We start from the raw sequence: 18526 nt of genomic DNA, 5'->3' as shown, positions 1-18526 counted from the left end.
TGCCGATGGTGTGGTCTCATCAAATCTCACAGATAATTCAAAATTCCTTGCCTGAGAGCTGGTGACGTGACTGATACAGTCTGCATTTCTTCTACATGCTTTCAGCTTACAGTGTTCATCTTCGGAAATAAAACCTTCTGAAAGCATTCCTGAAGTGGGCACAGTGAAGCTGCAGGGAGTATCTGCTGCTCAACCTTGCTCTTGGGGCTTTTCCTCCCAACTATGTGGAATCGTGTCAAGGTTTCTGAATCAAGGCTATTAATAACTTAGTGTTTGTCTGTGTGTATGCACCTTGTAGGCCAGCTCTAATTACCTACTTCTGCAAATCTAATGAGTAGATGCAATAGCAGTGGTGATGAAAATCTCCAAGTATTTTTAGGTTATTGGTTAGCCATTCATTAGTTAAGAAATCTAAGTTTGTAAGCTCAAGAAGTTGCCTCAAGGCTTAACATTTATTTCTATGAAGGTGGTGGGACTGTCAGCATTCAAGTTCTAGGAAAATTACTGTTTCTCAATGTTTCTGGCCTGCCATTTCTTGCACCCTCAATCTCTTACCCATACCTAATGCCACAGGTCACCCTAAAAGCTTCTTTCTCTTTCCGCTTCTTGCCCTTGTTTGAACTCCTTCGCAAGGGAGCCCTACAACAATATTGGAAAACATTAGAGAATGTCCTTGAAATTGTATTTTTAATTCTTTAAATAAAAGTAATATTTTAAGTAACGAATGCTTACCCGAGATCTGCAAGTTTTCGCTTTAGTTTTTCTGCATGCCCTATAGTAGGGGGAGTAGTTCTTGCTGTCTGGGCACATGTGGCACCATCTAGGATACATTTGTACACGGGAGAATGTACATTATTATTTTTAATTGCTACTGATAACTATTCCACTTTCCATCCCTCCAGAACAGTTTGCCTATCTGTTCAGGATTAGGTATGCATACACGTACACATCTGTAAGTACACAACTTCATTGGGTGCATTCTTCTCAAGAAGATGTTGAAGAAAGCACTAGAAAATTAACCGTTTCAGAACCTGAAAATACACACGGGGAAATCTTATTTTAATCAACGTAAATGAAAAATGTTAACCTTGGTCGAGCTTCAATGAATATGTTGTAAGATGAGCAACAGAGAAGACCTGCAGGTAAACATTACAGCAAATCCCTTCTTAAACTCAGCAGTGGCTGCTATTTCTGCCTTCACAGAAATCATGTGTTATTTACGCTTTCCTTCAAAAATGATTGCCAAAAACCCTTCCTTGAAGTTTGGAGCAGAAGGTACTTTTTATGATGGACAAACCAGACAATAGTTATCTGCTTAGCTTGAATATCTAGGTTAAAATGAATATTTAACTTGAAATCCAACAATTTCCACTAAGAAAATTAAAAAAAAAAAAAAAAAGAACTGAAAGTAGTATCTTAGTTAATACATTTGCTTTTAGCCCTCTACTGATTTCTGAACTCTTCTACATAAACTGTTAAAAGCTAAAGAGGGAACAGACTGCAAGATGCTACGGAGTCAAAATAACAGCTCAAAGTATCCAAAACATCCTGTGAAATCTACATGGCAGCTAAAACACGCACCAAATGAAAAATGCAGGCACGGTTTCTGTGATTCTTCAACAGAAAGAATGCCCCCAGATCTCCTGGAGGAAGCAAATGAAGGTCAGCCGTTCACGTCACTTGTAATTTGGTGACTTTACAATATGACCTCAGATTTACAGTGGCTTTGGTTAAAAGCACTGCTGTGTTTGTGGATTTCTCCTAAGGGGGCTGACAAAGATTAAACCCTCGGAATTAACCCACAGTACCACAGGACAGTAAACCATGTGCACGGAGGAACTCTGTACATTGCTTTGTGGATACTGTCCTACCAAGTTTTCATCCAAGTAGAACGTTCGGTGCGGAAATGACTCATGAATCATTATGGAGATCACTATTATTGAGATACTAATGCTCTAAAGGCCATGTACACTATTTCTACTAATACCAGCCCTACTGACAAGCAACCTCAGGTTAAAAAAAGAAAACACACAAAAGACCCCCATGAGGAAAAAAAAAAGCCATAGGCAACCTTAGGCAATGCACACTTTGCATCGCCTCTACACTGTGCACACTTCTCTCTTCTCAAAGATCTGCTTATGGCTCCTCTTTCATCTTTAATGTATGCTTTTCATCTAACCACTGTCAAAAGCACTACTTTGAAGAACTAAAGATCGCAAAGCTTCCTTTCACACTTGGCACTCACAGACAAGTGGTGTACGGGAGCCAGAGGGCAGAGGGCTTTTCTGAGAAACATCTTAAAGCAAATGAAACTATGAGATACGTTAACTTTGTGGCAGGCAAATAATATATTTAGTAGCTGGAGGTTCTGCTCCTGTGGTAGAAGCACTCTGCAGAGCTTGGCAGGAACACACGGCGGGTACAAACTCCATCTGATTTCTGCCAGGCTTTTTTATTACTTTGCTCCCACTGACATGCAGGTGGGCCCTGCCAGAGTGCTTTGAGTAATGAGGACTTGCCGTGAAAAGCACTCATGCTGGCCATGAAATACAGGGGAAGATGGATGGGCTTGTTTCCAGCAACAAGTACAGATTTCAGTCTACTGGGCTTGCAGAGACGCAGGCATGCACTGCTTAGCCCACAGCAGCATACATGAACTAGGTCTGCAGGACCCTGCCCTGGCAGGAGGGACATTTGACCACCCTGGAAAGCAGCACCTTCCCTGCCTCCTTCAGGTTCTTCCAAGTGGCTGAGGGAATTCTGGTTCCTGAGGATCAATCATACAGAAGCCATTTAACCCATCACTTTCAGCCTCCCAGACCTGTTGTATGTAATCAGCAAAAGGGTCCAGATGCAACTTTCTGTCCCGTGGTCACAGCACAGCTGAAGCCATCCCCACATCAACTAGAGATGGCCCACAGAGGTCACCTCAACTGCCTTGTCAAATGAAGTTGCAGAAAGCAAGCAGAACTGAAGAAATGAATCATGTTCCTGCATGAAGAGGTCATGCTCAGAAGACAAAGAAGCAAAATTCCTCAGCATTTCTCAGTGCAATGGAACTCCTGCCATTTCAGCTCTTCCCACAGCACTCGAACTTATGAGAAAACAAACTGTGAGCTTGCTGAACCTCACTTGCGCTAATCAGAGTCCAACCAATGGACCAACGACCACAAGTATGTGTTCTCTTTCTATCTACAAAACCAACTAACTCAACACAACAGAATACAGTGGCTCTTCTCATATTCTGCAACGTAGGAGTTTGACAGCCCAACGATAATAAAAATAGTATTGCTACGACACTTAAGGCAGAACAACTGCTTTAGGATATTTCTTTTTCGTAGGACTTATTAGATGTAAATTCCTAATCTGAAAGCAAATTGCTCTATTTTAACTTTTGTGTACCCATTAGGATCAGGATACACCCAAAAGCATTGGCTGTTTACGTAACAGTCACAGTAGGGAAACCATGACACCCTTCCTTATTTAGACACAGCTTATTTTTCAGACCTAAGTTGGGAAGGAAAGAGCAACGCGGTGGGTGGAATGTAATAACCTATTTCTTAAAATATAAGGTCTAGTCTCCATCACATTTTTATCAAGATATTTTTCATACATAAGATGTAAAAGCAGGATTTAAGATTTCCCATTATAAAGGAATCACATGCCTACGCCGAAATAAGAGTTGAGGAAGTCGTTCTTATGTCCACATTCATATTTTTTAGATGTAAAATTCAGGCTCTGAATTTAACTTTGATTCATTAAAAACTGTACAATTAGCAACTATTTAATGAGATCAGGAATATCAGAATTCAGCATATATTACATTGCATTATATATATAAACGTCAGCATATATTAGCTTATGTCAAAATCAACAAAACTGGATCAGTATTTTAAGAGTCTCTGTGAAAGCCCTGTATGATGATTAAGAAAAACAGGTTGAAAATTAATGGCAAGTCTTTCCATTTACAGAGATAGAGAACAATCCTCAGCAATCTGTGCTTTATTTCAGTTAATTCCACTTAACCAAAGTCTGTTGTGAATCTACCCAAACCTATTTCTGCAGTCTTAGAAGCAATTTTATCATGTACTTTAGCTTAAGTTATAGTTAGAGAACATGCCATGCATGGGCAAGAATGCTAAAATGCTTTAAATTGCTAATTTTGACTTCATAGGACATTTGAATTGAAGGGCTCAAAATTCTGTGCAGTACTGCATGTAGGTTGCTCCAAAAGTAATGCCTACTACTTGTTTACATGCAAACTACAACAGACATAAAGAGCACAATAGCACTATTTGATAGTGATAATTGTCAGCTACAAAACATTATTCTTCAACACTGTCAATACCATTAGCTGTGTGTTTTCACCAGGGATGAAAAAGAGTCTGCATGTAGCATTCGTAAAAAACTGCATCAGTGGAGGAGACCCACTGCCACTGTCATCACTGCTGAAATGCACCACCCCCCACCTCGGTGGGCTCACATTCACTGCTGGGTCTCCAGAAATGCTCAGCAAGCATCCGTGAATGTCAATGGGTGCCATTCTTTCTAGATGGAGGAATTCAATTCCACGCCTTTACTTCACATGCACTTACATGACGGTTACCATTCTGCCCGACTGCCCCTCTGCTGACATCTGTTGCACAGCAACAAACTGTAACAGAATATTGATGGGATGTTTCAACCTCTACTGCCATATTACGAACACCCACTTCCGATGTCAGGGAGTAACATCATAAAATAGGAGGCAGTACTTTTGGAGCAAGCCTCACATTATGAATGCATTGAATAGACAAGAATTGGAAAAATGTACCCCAACTAGGTATGGTTGTATCATGTCTCATCAAGCTTCCATTTAAATAATATGAATTAATAACAATGTTGCCAATCTTTCTAACAAATAACTATTTTTTTCTCTGATAAATATGGACTCCATAGCCACTGACCTCTTGTTTTACCCTAGAGTCTGACGTCTCTCAGCAATTAAAAACTACAATCTGTTATTTTTGCTTTACGCTCCTTTCCAACCCTCCAAAAAAAGCATTCAGCAGTGCCAAAATCACGTCACTCATAAGTACAGTGTATTTATTAATCATGTTTGTAACACAAAAATGGACTGAGGCCCAATAATACTGTGTTTTGGAACATACAGAAAAGACTTTCTTAAAGGCATCTTCTCCCAGTCTTTTTCAGTTCTAAGAAAGAAATAAAAAAGAAGGAAGCAGTTCCTGATCTCATTCTAACTTCACCCAGTTCTTATACCATCATACAAGGTCAGCTGTAATTTTCTGATGTCCAGGTAGATAAAAGGAGTTAGGAGAAGATGTGGTTCTAGTTGCTATGATTCTACTACACAACGGTTCATAAAGTAGATGTAAATAAGCAAAAGGATTCACCGACTTATGGCAAAAAAATAGCAATACCTTGGTCTTGCAAAACATTCCTGCCAGCTGGATGATGCAAAGGAGATGCTTCAGAGCTGTGCCCAGATTTTGAAGGAGAGGAAAGTGGAGTGTCTCCCCGAGCACACAGGGAAAGGACACCTCCTTTGTGGTGCTGTTCTTCTTCTTGGTTTTCAGTTAGGTTGTCAAGGGAGATTGCTGCACTGCTAGCCACTGGGGAGAGGGAGGAAGCACCAGAATCTGATGCTGGTGAGGATGCTCTCATGCATAAGGGCAGTGGTGATTTTGTAATGTGCATGGGACTACTGTAACTGTTTGATGGCTGTTGGCATAAGAGATTACAAAGCAGGTTATACCATTTAGTAACTGATATGAGCAAGGTTCACTTTGAACATGCAATTCTTTTATTCATTATCACTCTTTTATTTGTAAGAAACACATTAGCAATTCATGTAATTACCTTTTAATGCCACATAGTGTTGTTTATTGATATTTGCTTTCAAGCAGAAGTCAGAATCAGATAAAACAATGAGTAAATATCATATCAATCATGTTAACAATTAACAAATAAAGAAAAGTAGGATTCAAGCTCTTTTCACCTCCAGCATGTATTGAAAGACCAATTCTACATTATAAAGCACACTTATTTCTGAAAGCCCAGCATTCCTGTTAAAAGAAAATGTAAAAAAAAGAACAACCAAAACCAACCACAAACCCAGGTGTGCTGACTCAAAGGAGTCTTAAGCTTCTCTCAAGTGCAGTCACAGTATACTAGCCACAGAGGAATAAATACTGCCTGTGCTAAAATGCAAGTTCAAAGACAGAGGATGAAAAGACTTACAGGGGCAACCTAGCATTCCTCAGGAAACCTGAGAGAGAGGGCAGAGTCCTTCTCACCTTTCGTTCAAGGCTGTCCTCTCCATCAGTTGAACTGATGCTGTCATAGAGCCTCGTCCTAGTTGGCCTCTGCCGCTTGTTTTTCACTGACAGCTGAGCTCGGGTTTTCAGAGCTTTTGAGTCCAGCCTCTCTGTTTCTGGCACTGCCTCATTGAAATCTGTATGAAAACATGATTAAAACAAGTTATTAGTAAAAATATATATATTTTGGAATTAAATACCTTATCCTAAAACACGACCTGCAAGTGAGAGCAAACAAACTTTGCACGGTTTACTCACACCTGTAATTCTGTATTCAGAATTAATAAAGAGCACGTGCAAAAAGGTGGTTATGTACCTGAACCACTAACAGGTCAGCAAACGATCACCACCGTGACATGGGACCACACCAGAACAAAGCTGTTAAACACTGCTGTCCTAGCCCAGAAAACAAGCCCACACAGACTCCCTCAGAGTCACCTGCATATGTTTGGTCTACAGAGTGCTCCTCCATCACATTATTAAGCAAAGGAATCCTCATCTCCTCACTTTTCAGCAGACATTTCTAGCACCAGGATGAATATATCAATTTAGACCCAGTGGGACAACTCATTTATCCCAAATCCATCTCTTTTTAGTCGCATAAGGGGACATACTGGCTGGCCACTTTCTTCAACATCCACCCCACTGTTCCCTTTATAACTTAATCAGTTCTGCTGGCTGCTCGTCAAATTACAAAAGAAATACCCAGAGCTATCCTCAGGCTTCTCTACATTTTATCATAACTGGAATAGCTTACAAATTTAAAGAACCAACCTTGCTCTCTCTCCTATACCAGGTGTCCCACAAAATATCCTTGTGCAGTATGTGCAGATTATAAACAAGCAATGTCTGTAGTCAGTAGCAAAGAGTGATACAGCCAGTATCCAGATAATCAGATAATGGTTTGCAATTGGATTGATTTACAGGCAGCCTCTCACAGGATTATGAAACAAGTGATAAACTCATCCATGCTCCATCTTAGGAGGGGACAGCAGAGAGAAATCTCAGCCTCTTCTGGATGCTGAGGTCATCTGTTGTTTATGGTTGACAATACAAATAAGATGCCCCAATTGTTTGCTTCAATTCTTTTGCAAGTAAGACCATTTTTTTATTAGTACCTAGCAATCTCATTTGTTATTTCCTTTCTCACTGCACTGCCCACAGAATTATTACTTGTAGATCTCTCTTTACTGCATCAGAATTCCTTCACACTCCTAAAATGCAAGTAAACTTAGCTAAACTTAAGTAAAACACACTGACAGCTTCATACATCACAGTCCCTAATACAAACCAATTACTAGGGGTGATCTAACACAAACAGAGTTGTCTCTCGCTTGCACTCAGATCGCGTAAGAAGCCTCTCTGCTGAGCTCTATTCCGTCTGAAGGCTGCAATCATTACTGTGATTATCAGAATCTACTGCAGTTGACTGGTTTCAGCATTTGAGCAGCAATGTGTTTTGGCAAAACCACTAGTGAGCTTGTTTTACAGCTTTGCAGAAAGACCCTGAGTGGACTGAAATACATTTTCAACTGCCAGGGGTGTTCAACGGAGTTTATCATGACATTCCAAATGAAATGAAATTAATCCATCCAGAAGCTTCATAAAAACATCCTGAATTGTAGCCGTTCAAATCAGGAATGGAAAGGCCAAGTGTAGTATGTGTACCAGAGAAGGGACACTGGTTCTACCTGATTAACTAGAAAAACAACCGTACTGTGTGGAGCAGGACATGGGCTGTTAGATCTGTTATTACACTGACCTAATAGCTCAGAAACCCTCTGAGAGATTTGCAACAAGCAATAATTATCCCAACAAAAAATAATAAGACAGTCATCAGAAGACTTGTGTGAAGGCTGAGCTGTTTAACCCTCACCAAGTTCCTGTACTTTCTGAATGAGTGGAGTTTGTGTAGGATATGCTGCACTCTACCATATATGCTTTAAAAGATCAAAATGAAAAAAAAAAATAATAATTCATATATAGTCAGAAAAAAAGCTGGACATCTGATGCTCTCATGTCTATTTGCTATTGTTTTCATTCATGTAGCTTTCTGCTAGAATAAACAGGCAAATCTGTTTCTTCTGTTTTGAAGAGAAGGCAGTTTTACATCTTTACCCATCTACTGCTCCAACATCGTTACATGAAAATTACAGAGATATTTCATATTAAAAAATGAAGCAAATCTAACTCCTAGTTTCAAGGCCACCCCGTTCAAGAATGCCTTGTGAGCAAAGCAGACTAAACACTTAATTGGTAACTTGCCTCTACACATCAAGTTGACATAACAGCTGCTTTCTTAGTTATCAATCATCCTTTGAAATGATACTTGAGTATTTCAGCAAATTTAACATTTTATAAAGCTGCAGTAAGCCAAAACATATTTATGAAAGGTGTTTTTACATTTTAAGCCAGACAATGAATAGATTTTTTTATGGTTTCAACTTTCTTTTTTGTTTGGCAATCCTTGAAGTACAAATCAATTCATCACTTAGGCTACCTTACTTGTCTAAGTACTGTATTCCTAGCCCACTAATTAATTGGAAGATGATCTTACTGACGTTTTTGCTTTAGACAAAGAAACGGAGACATTTAAGCCTCACTGAATCCACCAACTTTAGGAAAGCAGAAATCTTCCCCTTGCTTTCCAAAGCATCCTGACCCTCACTCTCAGACCGGATTCAGCCAGGGCTGCAAACATCTCAGTGACACCACAACCAAAACAAAGAGCTCTTGCTGTGTAGCACATTTCTACCATTATTTGCATATTGCCACAATTTGAACTGCTTGTATTTATTCCTTCAGGTGCACACTCCCAAACATCCTTTCCTTTTGTTGCTCAGCTTAGGCAAACCGCTGACATAGTACTGTGAATGTAAATGTTGATTCATATAAGTAATCACAGTGGCCTAATTGAAGCAAAATGCCACCTGGGCCTGTAGGCCGCTCTCTCTTCTTCCCAGAGCTGGGCTGCTAGCTTTCAGTGCCACCTCTTGTCCTAGCCTTGCTTCAACATGTTGCAAAGAAATTGCTCAAAAGCATCAGCAAGAGCAGTTCCCTAGGAATCTTCCAGTCTACTGTCGAGCCGGATAAATATCTTACAGGAAAGTTATAACAGGTTCAACATTGCCCATGGAGACACTCTAATTAGACTTTCCTGTGTCAGGCCTTGAACCATTTCACTCCAATGGCCTTCCCTTTACAGTATTTCAGTACCACTGTGCAGTGGGAAACAGCTTGCCCGTACACACACTGTGTTTCCATTATACGCACTGATGGATTTAAAAGTCTCCTTCTGTGAACTGATGCACCCCATGGCATCCCAAGACACTCAGAGCAGCCATGAGAGTGCCTTGAAGGTGCATTTGCACAGAGATAAGCAACTACTGGCCAAGCTGGCGTCAACACTGAATTGTCAACTGATTTTAAACCACAGGGTCCTTCCAGGATATCCAAAAACAGTGTGTTTCTCTACTGCAGACACGGCTCATATAATCAAGATCTCAGTTCACTCTGAAGCAAAAACCCATCCTTAGTAGCATTTTAATTATCAGGATATCTGAAATACGTGTTTTTATATAAACTGATTGCTAGGGAAGATATACCTGCAAAGTTCAAAGTAAATATTATAGGATATGGTTGTGCACACACAGCTCCACCCTATATACTTAATGCTGAGGCTGAAGACGAGGTGTGGGTTATACTCCCTGAATAGAAATTAGAAGATGTATCAAACACTGGTCAATATTATCCCAGGGCACGCTTTCCCACTGAAAAATGGCAGCTCTTAGCAAATTATCATGTAAGTACATCAATTGCAAAATCTAGTTTGGAAGTACTGACATGGAGTTTTAGCGCTTTAAGTAATATCAGAATTTCATGTTGCAGTACCATTTAAGCATCATTTCACTGAATAATATAAAGTATGTAGTTCAGATGGTGCTTGTGAATGGATTTCAGCTCCTGAGCCACAGACATGTGCTGACACTGCTAAAATACGTAAAGCAGATTTCTCTGAGGCCGGCAGACAAAACATACTTTACCTCCCTTATGCAATCTGCATTCACTGAGTTTCAATGCAGAAGAGTAGACTACTTTGTCACCCTGTGTGCTCTTCTGAGATCTCAGAGTAATAAACACTTGCTAAAAAGAAACAGGTTATGTGAAGATTTGTGGAAACCAATTCCACAAGTTCTGTCTATCACAGAAATACTGTTTCAGAAGAACAAACCCTTTTTATGTGCATGTATTATGTTAAAATATAATTCACATCCTTTTGTTTGCAGAGCAATATTCAATTTGTATCCACACATGCAATAACTGCTAAAACAGTAACCCTAATAAAACATCTTTATGATTGCTAGAAATCGATTCAATTGGAAATGCAATGCATTTTTCTTCACCACTGGAATAAAAAATATTACAGTTTATTTAAAATGAATATATTGCTAGGAATGGACCCTGGTGCTGATTTCACATACTGTTACTACATGTACAGTAAGTATTCCTGCACCAAACAATTTCATCCCAAGGCTGTGAATCTAAACTTGGATTCAATTTTGCAAATACTTCAAGGGTGAGAAACCATTCACGGTTACTGAAAACACTCACTAAAGGAATGGTAATTATCTGCATATTTTCACTAACATGGTCTTTAAAAAAATGACAATTAACTTTCTGTGCAAAACAAGTAATGGTTACAATTACCCTGTTGACAGTATCTTAGTGTTACCACGAATTGTTTTTGCTCTTTGGTAATGCAGAACCAAGTCTTACAGGTCCTATGTTTTAAATCATTATGTGCTATAGAAGTCTATTATTTTAATGAATGTACTAGTAAAGAATTTGCATTCTGTTCACAAAGGGCTCCCTCTTGAGAAATCAGGAGCTCCACCCACATGGTTGCTTTTGATGTCAGCACCAAGGTAGGATCAGAAACCTGCAGAGCTCCACTCAAAATGCAAGAGTCAAGATTGGTTTTTCCCATTCTGATAACTTTGTTCTTGTTTGATCTTTGGTTCTTGGATGATTAAGAACAAACTTAAGAACACGAGAAAGCACGATTTTCTTTTACCTTATGAAGATAATAGAAGCATGGCATTAATCCCAAGTGCTGATGAACCACCACTGAAAATTCATTTAAGCTTTAAGAAATCAGTAACCATCTTTGCTTTGTTAGCACACATTAGTTACTTCTATGTCTTAAAGAACATACATTGCATAGTTATCCTGGGACTTTATATTTATAATCATTATTTGGTGAACTTGGGAAAAAATAACAGCATGCCTGTTGTTATTATTTCCTTTAGATTCTAAATAATAACAATGCATCTTATCTACACATTAACAGGAGTTACAGGGTTAGTTTACACAGACCTTGACTTAAGCCATCCAGACAGGAGACTTGCTTAGTATCTAGATTTTCCACTGGATCTCCTCTAGAAACCTCTCCAAAAGATGTCTGTCTTTCAAATATGTTGTTGTTATTGTTAACCTGGCTCCCATTTTGCTTCAGTAGCCTGAAAACTTCTGCTTCCAAGTCTCGTATCTGAAAGAAATAAAACCCATTTTTACCTTTAGCACACATACACATCTATGTTGGTTTTTTGTTGTTTTTTTTTTTCCAGGTTATCAGACAGAATTGTCTCATCACCAAAGATATGAGTAAATACTACTCACGCGAGACTGCAAGCCTTGAACCTCTGCAAGATGTGCTTTCTCCAAATCTTCTATCTTCTTTCGTTCAGCTTCCTGGCGTTTGAGGAAGTCAAGTTCTCTTAGGGAGAAAAAAAGTGCATTTGCTGTCATCAAAACAATCAGATTCAAACAGAAAACGTCACTGTGTACTGTATGTTAGGCTACGCATCCGGAAATTCTATCCTTAACAAATGTTTTGTTTCTAACCCACTAATGAGTATGAAAGTGCAGTTTGGACAAAAACCTACATGGTTACTTATTAGTCTACATGCACATGCCAGGGGAAAATGCAAAAATGAAAAAAGGAGAAATCTCAGTTCTGCTGCGGGAAATGGGACAGAGTCTGTTGTATGAGAATGTGACTGAACTCCTTTGATTAAAGGAAATCTGCGCGTTTCCAGGTACAAATTTAATTTTCTAGTAAGTTTTAAGGAAATCTGTCAGGTGTTTCTTGGGAATCTGAGATATTTTAAAACAATAGACTAAATATTTTACAACAACAATGTAGAATAGCAAGAGAAAAGCCATGCAAACTCATTCTAGCTATTTTCCCTATTATTTCTTTTTTTCACTTTGAAAATCAAATTTATTTCTGATAGAAAGCAAACAAGATGCCAGTTAGCTATGGAGAACTCGTGAGATTCCATGATAGGTAAGAACATAATGACTATCTAAAAATGCTTTTTAATGGGACACAATATTCACTTTGGTGCTCCCAGTTCTTGCTTAACACTGGTGCACGTTTTTGAGTGTTCTTTTTTAACTGACTGCATTTTAGCATTAATTAAAAAAAAAATGTTGCAGAAGAAGAAAGTTTTGAGTAAGATAGCTCTGCAGAGTGTTATTCTTGCTTGCTATCAGGGGCAGGGACCACACGAAACAGAGAGGGCCAGGCAATCATCATTTAGCTCAACAGCTCAAACATTGCTGACATCTACAAGAAGAAGAATAAAATATGAAAGGAAACAATTTTCTTTTTGGATGTTACGTTAGTATACAGCAAGAGGGAATTCAACTGACATGCCACTATAAATTGCCACAAACATTCAAAAATCAAATGTTTTATTAGGATTACTTGTGATTGTTAGCAACTGCATTTAGTTATCCAGTAATCCTAAAACATTTCAATGCAGAATAAGACAGATAAAATCTTTGTTTAGTAACAATATTATTTTCCAGCCCTGCTAAACTAACACTTAAATAATACTACCATTTTTTCTGCAACAAAGAACTAGTGGTTTTCATGATAAAGAAAGTGATAAACACTGTTTACCTTATATTTGTTTAATAGAGGGTTTCGTATTTCAAAATCTATCTTACAAGTTTCCTATCTCTCCACTTATTCATTTCCTGAGCCTGGTGTAGCTGCTTACTTTTGCTGAAAATCCTTGATTAACTTCTTTGCCTTGTTATATTTCTTCTCCAGAGCTTGATACTGGCTTTGTGTCTCCTTGAGGTGCTCGTTCACCGTATGACACAGGGTTTGGGCCTCGATCCAGTAACTCTCTAATTTCATCATCCTCTCCTTATTCTCCTCAATGTTCTGCTGCAATTGGGTCTTCTCCAGTTCCCACCTCACCTTCTCATTCTCAGCAGCCTGTAGCTAAACAGATCAGTGGAGAGGCCAATCAGTAGGGAGGTGCAAAGTGCAGCCTAATAGCTTAGTTTGAATTCAGTCAACGTGAATAGCGAAAATTACGGAGTACCTACAGAAGTAACAAGCCAGCAGAGAAAAGAGCATTCCAGGACAAATATATGTGCTGATTCATACATTATTTTTCCACATAAAATGAAACAGTACCTTTGTTTTTTGTTACAGTGCAGTCTCATTGTTTCTCTGGGCTATAAGAACACACTTAAAAAATGTCAATAGTGGATTGTTTCTGTAAACTGCAGGGTTAATCAGCCAGCATTGGTTACGCATTTTGCTCTATATACCTGGCTCAGATCTTAGAGAGCTTTCATACACTTCCATAAGATGTTAAATTTCTTCTTTGAGAGGAATCTGCTTCCCAGATTCGATATTTGATTTAAGAACAATGAGAATAAAAACGGGAGCTTGTGCCAATTGTGCCTAATTTAACTGCTTTTCCTTCAAACTAGTAACTTCATTGAATCCTTTTTTTTTTTTTTTTCATGATTTTTTCATGTCATAATCTTGCTTAATCTACAAAACCGAACAAAAGAAGGTAAGAGTAGAAAAGAAAATTTAACATCAGGTCATAACCTGGGATTATTTCTCATTTAAGCAGGAATAGAGTTTTACATATGACACTGCAACTATGCTAGAATTATTATAAGAACAAAGAGAACCTGTTCTTTAATTCTTATTTTCTTTAAACCTGCTTACTGAGTTGTAAGGAGTTAATATTAAAAGCAAAAATATGTCCTTGCTGTTGTAGATTTCTGCCCTTAAAGGTGCTAATTCTGCCAAACATCAGTGCTATTTAGCTTAGCTTTCTGATCACTGCTGTTTCTATGTATGTCCACCGTTTGGATCAAGAAAGACCCATTTTTCCAAGTGACCTCAAAGAAGCCTGAATTTCACTGTTTAATTTATACTAACACTTAGCTCCCGTGTTACTTTATTTTTGTTGTTGTTAGATTTTGTTATTTTTAGGTTTCTTACTTTCCAAAAGCTAGCTGCAAGTTTCAATGTTTGGCACGGAATGAGGGCAGCGTTCAAGGTGGGATATTTTAGCTGCCAGAATATATGGAAGGAAACCACATCTTACAGACAACACTGTTTACTTATCAAGATTATTTTATTTGCTCTAGGCAGCTATGCTAGCACCAGGGATGATGCACGCAAAACAAGAGTAATAAGTAATATAAACAAACTAGCCATATTGTCTTCAGTGCTATTCAAAGGACCATGTAAAAACAAGAAGATACATTAACCCTAAACTTGCAAATGGATTTGCACAGATTTACACCTACACTATGAAGTCAACAGGGCTTGGCACAATCCCAAGGGATTGACCACGCAGCTCCGATTGCTAGATTGGAACTGGAAAGCAGAAAAGATCTCTGACTTTCTGAACTGAAATAGTACAACAGAAATTGTCATTATAGAAAATAACTGCATTCAGAACTTGATTTTAACAGGGCTTTATGCAAATTTGATAAACACAACACAAAATACCTGGCAAGTGCAAATGGTTGCTAGAAAGAAATAATCATCAAAAATATTTGCCTGAAGTACAATTTTTTCTTTGTCTTCCTTTTATTTCCTTTACAATGTACTCAAACTCCAAATGAAGGATGACATTATAAAACCTGTTATTACTCAACAACAGAATTATCAGTTGATTTCCCATAAAGCTTATCCTAGTACAAAAAATACTATTTCTTTTTATTGCTATTGTAAATTCCATCTAATAACTAGCAACCAATTGCGAGATGTTTTCCATTAAGCTGGTAAACATTTTCCTTTCTAGAGCATCTTTTAAAGAGAACTGCAACAGCAAGAAAGTGTTCTTTTTCTTCTGTATATAAAAAACATTTTCTATTAAACATGTTTAAATAAATTATGTTTTCCTAAACATAAAGAAAAGAAATTAACATAAACAGGACATCTTAGTATCACTAATAAGTAATAAAACCTAATAACTAAGACTTGAATATTCAATCCAAATGCAATTTAAAAACCTGAGAAAATGGACTAGAATTGTGAAACTGGGAATCTGCCATTTAGTCATTATGAAATCTTTTAAAATGTATGTTTAATTGAAGCTGCACAAGTTGGCAGTTTCTCTTAATAGCAGCACTTAGATTTTACTTGAAACTTTGAATAGAGAACGTACACTAAGACAAGATTTAGCTGAGCCACCGTGTTTCTTAATCAGCCTCTAATAAGGACGTTGATTTCTCCACCCACATAAAGATACATGTCTTCAGATCTGATCTTGCATGAGAGCAAAAAAATCAGCGTGCATTATCTGCATATTGATTCTTACCTTTGTCTTCAGCTTCTGAATTTCAGCTTCTGTAACTGCATGTTTGATTTGCAACTAAAATTGAAAATATAAAATAAACAAGTGAAGTCACAGAGTACTCCAATATTTTTAAAGCCTGTGCTGCAAGTTGAATACCTTATTACACAGCAGAAGGCCTTGAAGAGTGCTGCAGTGCAGTAGATTGTAAATTAAAACGTCTAGCTTGCAAAATGACTCAGCCTGTGCAATCTAATTAAAGATAGGATGCCATCTAACCACTCATAATTTCAAATCAGAACATCCAATCTGTTTAGCAAAACCAAATGTCTTCTGCTTAAAAGAAAAAAAAAAAAAGAGAAAAAAGAAAGAAAGAAAAAAAAAAAAGATGCTATCCTGCTGGGCTTTGCTTTGCTCTCCTCTGATGTGAATGTGAAATATGTCCCAGTGCTGTCAGAGAGTCCCACAACACTGATTAAAGCAGGCATGTTACAAAAGAGCAAATACAGAAATAAGTGATTTAACAACTCAGGGAGCCAGGAAAACCTTTAGGGGAAGATTCTGCATGTTTACTACATGAAAGAAAAGAGGTAAACTGATGCTATCCTTCTCCATCATTAACCTGAATTATTCTGCTCAAGCTAGCTAACCTCAAGTGAGAGCCGTAACACTGGGAAACCGTAAAAAACAGGAAGCAGCATAGGAGCACAGAAAATGACTGCAAGGAGATTAACAGCCCAGGCATTGTGTTAAAGGTTGTATTTACATCACCAGGCACTCTGCCACAATAACAGCAGATCAGTGCAGCAAATGGGTAGGTGCTAGGGATCCGGTTTCCTCCTGCATGCTTTCAGGGGACTTGTTTTGGAAGAGCCCACATCAGCCTGATCTGGTGGAGCGAATCCTCATTAGCTCTTCTGACTCCGTTAGACAACACCCCAAAGTACCTTTGAGTTTGGTTTCACCCCGAAGAATTACTATTCACCTGCTCCGAGAAGAGTCTGAAGTATGAATTAAACAGCTTCAAAACCCCAATCCAAATGGAAATGACCATGTACACGCACCTGGTACTGGGTTGCACTCGCATCCCTGCTGCTTTACTGCTTAAGGCAGGCAGCGTGGTCAAACACTTACAGGCCCCAAACCTTACATGTAAAGCACTGCTTAACTTGAACCAGTGACTGGTGTGTGCGGGGCAAGCTGAATTACAGCTTGAGCTAAGTCTGAAGGGAATACAGCTTTAGTTCATTATTTATGAGTACTAGGAATAGTTGTGGAAAACTATGTTCTACATAGTGGTTACAAGACTGAAGGGAGCCTTTGGGAATGGTTTATGTTGAACTAATAGAGTACATGAGGGACTGCGCTGAATCAGAAATAATCACCTCAGGTGAAGCTGTGGTTATATTCTTGAAGGGCAGGCTGCTAGTAAAAAATGTACAGATAATTCAAAAGGAAGTTCTTTTGGAGAAGAGGAATAACTTTCAAAACAGCAGGAGTTATATCAGAGCTGATAGGTGCAAGCACCCTTGAGAAAGGCCTAGCTGCCTCGAAAATCCCATTTTCATGGGGCCTTTTGAACCCATTTTTTGTGGCAGCACAGGAAATGCAGTCAGACACAGTTTGGCTTGCAAATTGGCCTTAACTGGTCTAGTGAATAACCCTTGTCTCTGTTGGAGCAGCATAACCAAACAGATGCCAGGAGGAATAAAGGATGCACTGATGTAATCGGTTCCACCTGAGGAACTGTTTAGAAATCTTCCATGTTTCCACTAGTCATTTCTTGGTTACTTTCTCCAGAGGAGACTGTAAGCACTTCTAGTCCCCAGGTTCCCCAGGTTGTTACTTAAATTCACTTTTTCACTTTGCACTAAAAAGGATTATGGCCGTTCTAGTGCTCAGCAAGCACTGATACACGGTCTCATTTCCAACTAAAGCAGTGACCGATGGCAGCAGCTTGCACAGACTCGAACATGTGGAGGCCCACCAGGCACGCTGGTGGAACACACATGGCTCCAGACTCCAAGAGCCCCAGGCAGGCAGGCAGCAAACCCAGAGAGATCACACAGGGTCCCTGTGTCCCTGACCAAGTGCTACAGGAGGGCAGGACAGACATGTACCAGCATAGCCAAAGCAGGGAACGCACAAGTCCTGAAGCTGGTGTTGGTGGCAAGAAGCAGCTAGTGCTGATGGTCTACCAGGAATGCTATATAACCTATGTAATTTTTTGGATTTTAATCATAAATAGTTCAGGACATTTTAAGGAGATACTTTAGTTAGAATTTGTAAGAGGTTGCTTGCAGTTTTTGAGCTCATTAAAACCAACCTCTGATCTGCAGCTTCCAGAGAGATCAATAGCTATTCTTTTTTCTAATCAGTTTCTCTTAATAGTGAAACACAAACAGGAAAAATAATGAAAGAACCATCTCAAAATCTTATCACATCTAATAAATGCCCAGGCCTTCGCTTAGGTCATCTCTTATATCTCTGAATCTCACAACCAAACCCTCACTGTTTTGGGGTAAACCCAAGGATGGATGAGTTAGACTGTGCCCTTTGCAGCATTAATAATGA

General features: G+C 38.8%; 1 protein-coding gene across 7 annotated transcripts in view; it reads right to left on the bottom strand.

The window, feature by feature from the left end:
• PPP1R9A (protein phosphatase 1 regulatory subunit 9A) overlaps positions 1–18526 on the bottom strand; it is a 120698-nt gene that overhangs the window by 11913 nt on the left and 90259 nt on the right. For 3 of the 7 annotated variants that reach the window (XM_015853603.2, XM_015853602.2, XM_015853605.2), the window contains exons 8-15: positions 15977–16030; positions 13391–13620; positions 12000–12096; positions 11697–11868; positions 6300–6457; positions 5424–5724; positions 733–829; positions 562–639 (exon numbers count right to left, since the gene is read on the bottom strand). In XM_015853603.2, coding sequence (XP_015709089.1) covers positions 562–639; positions 733–829; positions 5424–5724; positions 6300–6457; positions 11697–11868; positions 12000–12096; positions 13391–13620; positions 15977–16030 — 1187 coding nt within the window. The remainder of the gene's footprint in view (positions 1–561; positions 640–732; positions 830–5423; positions 5725–6299; positions 6458–11696; positions 11869–11999; positions 12097–13390; positions 13621–15976; positions 16031–18526) is intronic. The other 4 variants (XM_015853604.2, XM_032443143.1, XM_015853606.2 and 1 more) reach the window with 2 other exon arrangements.

Source organism: Coturnix japonica, chromosome 2 (genome assembly GCF_001577835.2).
Source record: "Coturnix japonica isolate 7356 chromosome 2, Coturnix japonica 2.1, whole genome shotgun sequence".
In the NCBI taxonomy this organism is placed as follows: Eukaryota; Metazoa; Chordata; class Aves; order Galliformes; family Phasianidae; genus Coturnix; species Coturnix japonica.
The sequence above is the reverse complement of the archived record's forward strand: the minus strand, read 5'-3'. Positions and strand labels throughout refer to the sequence as shown.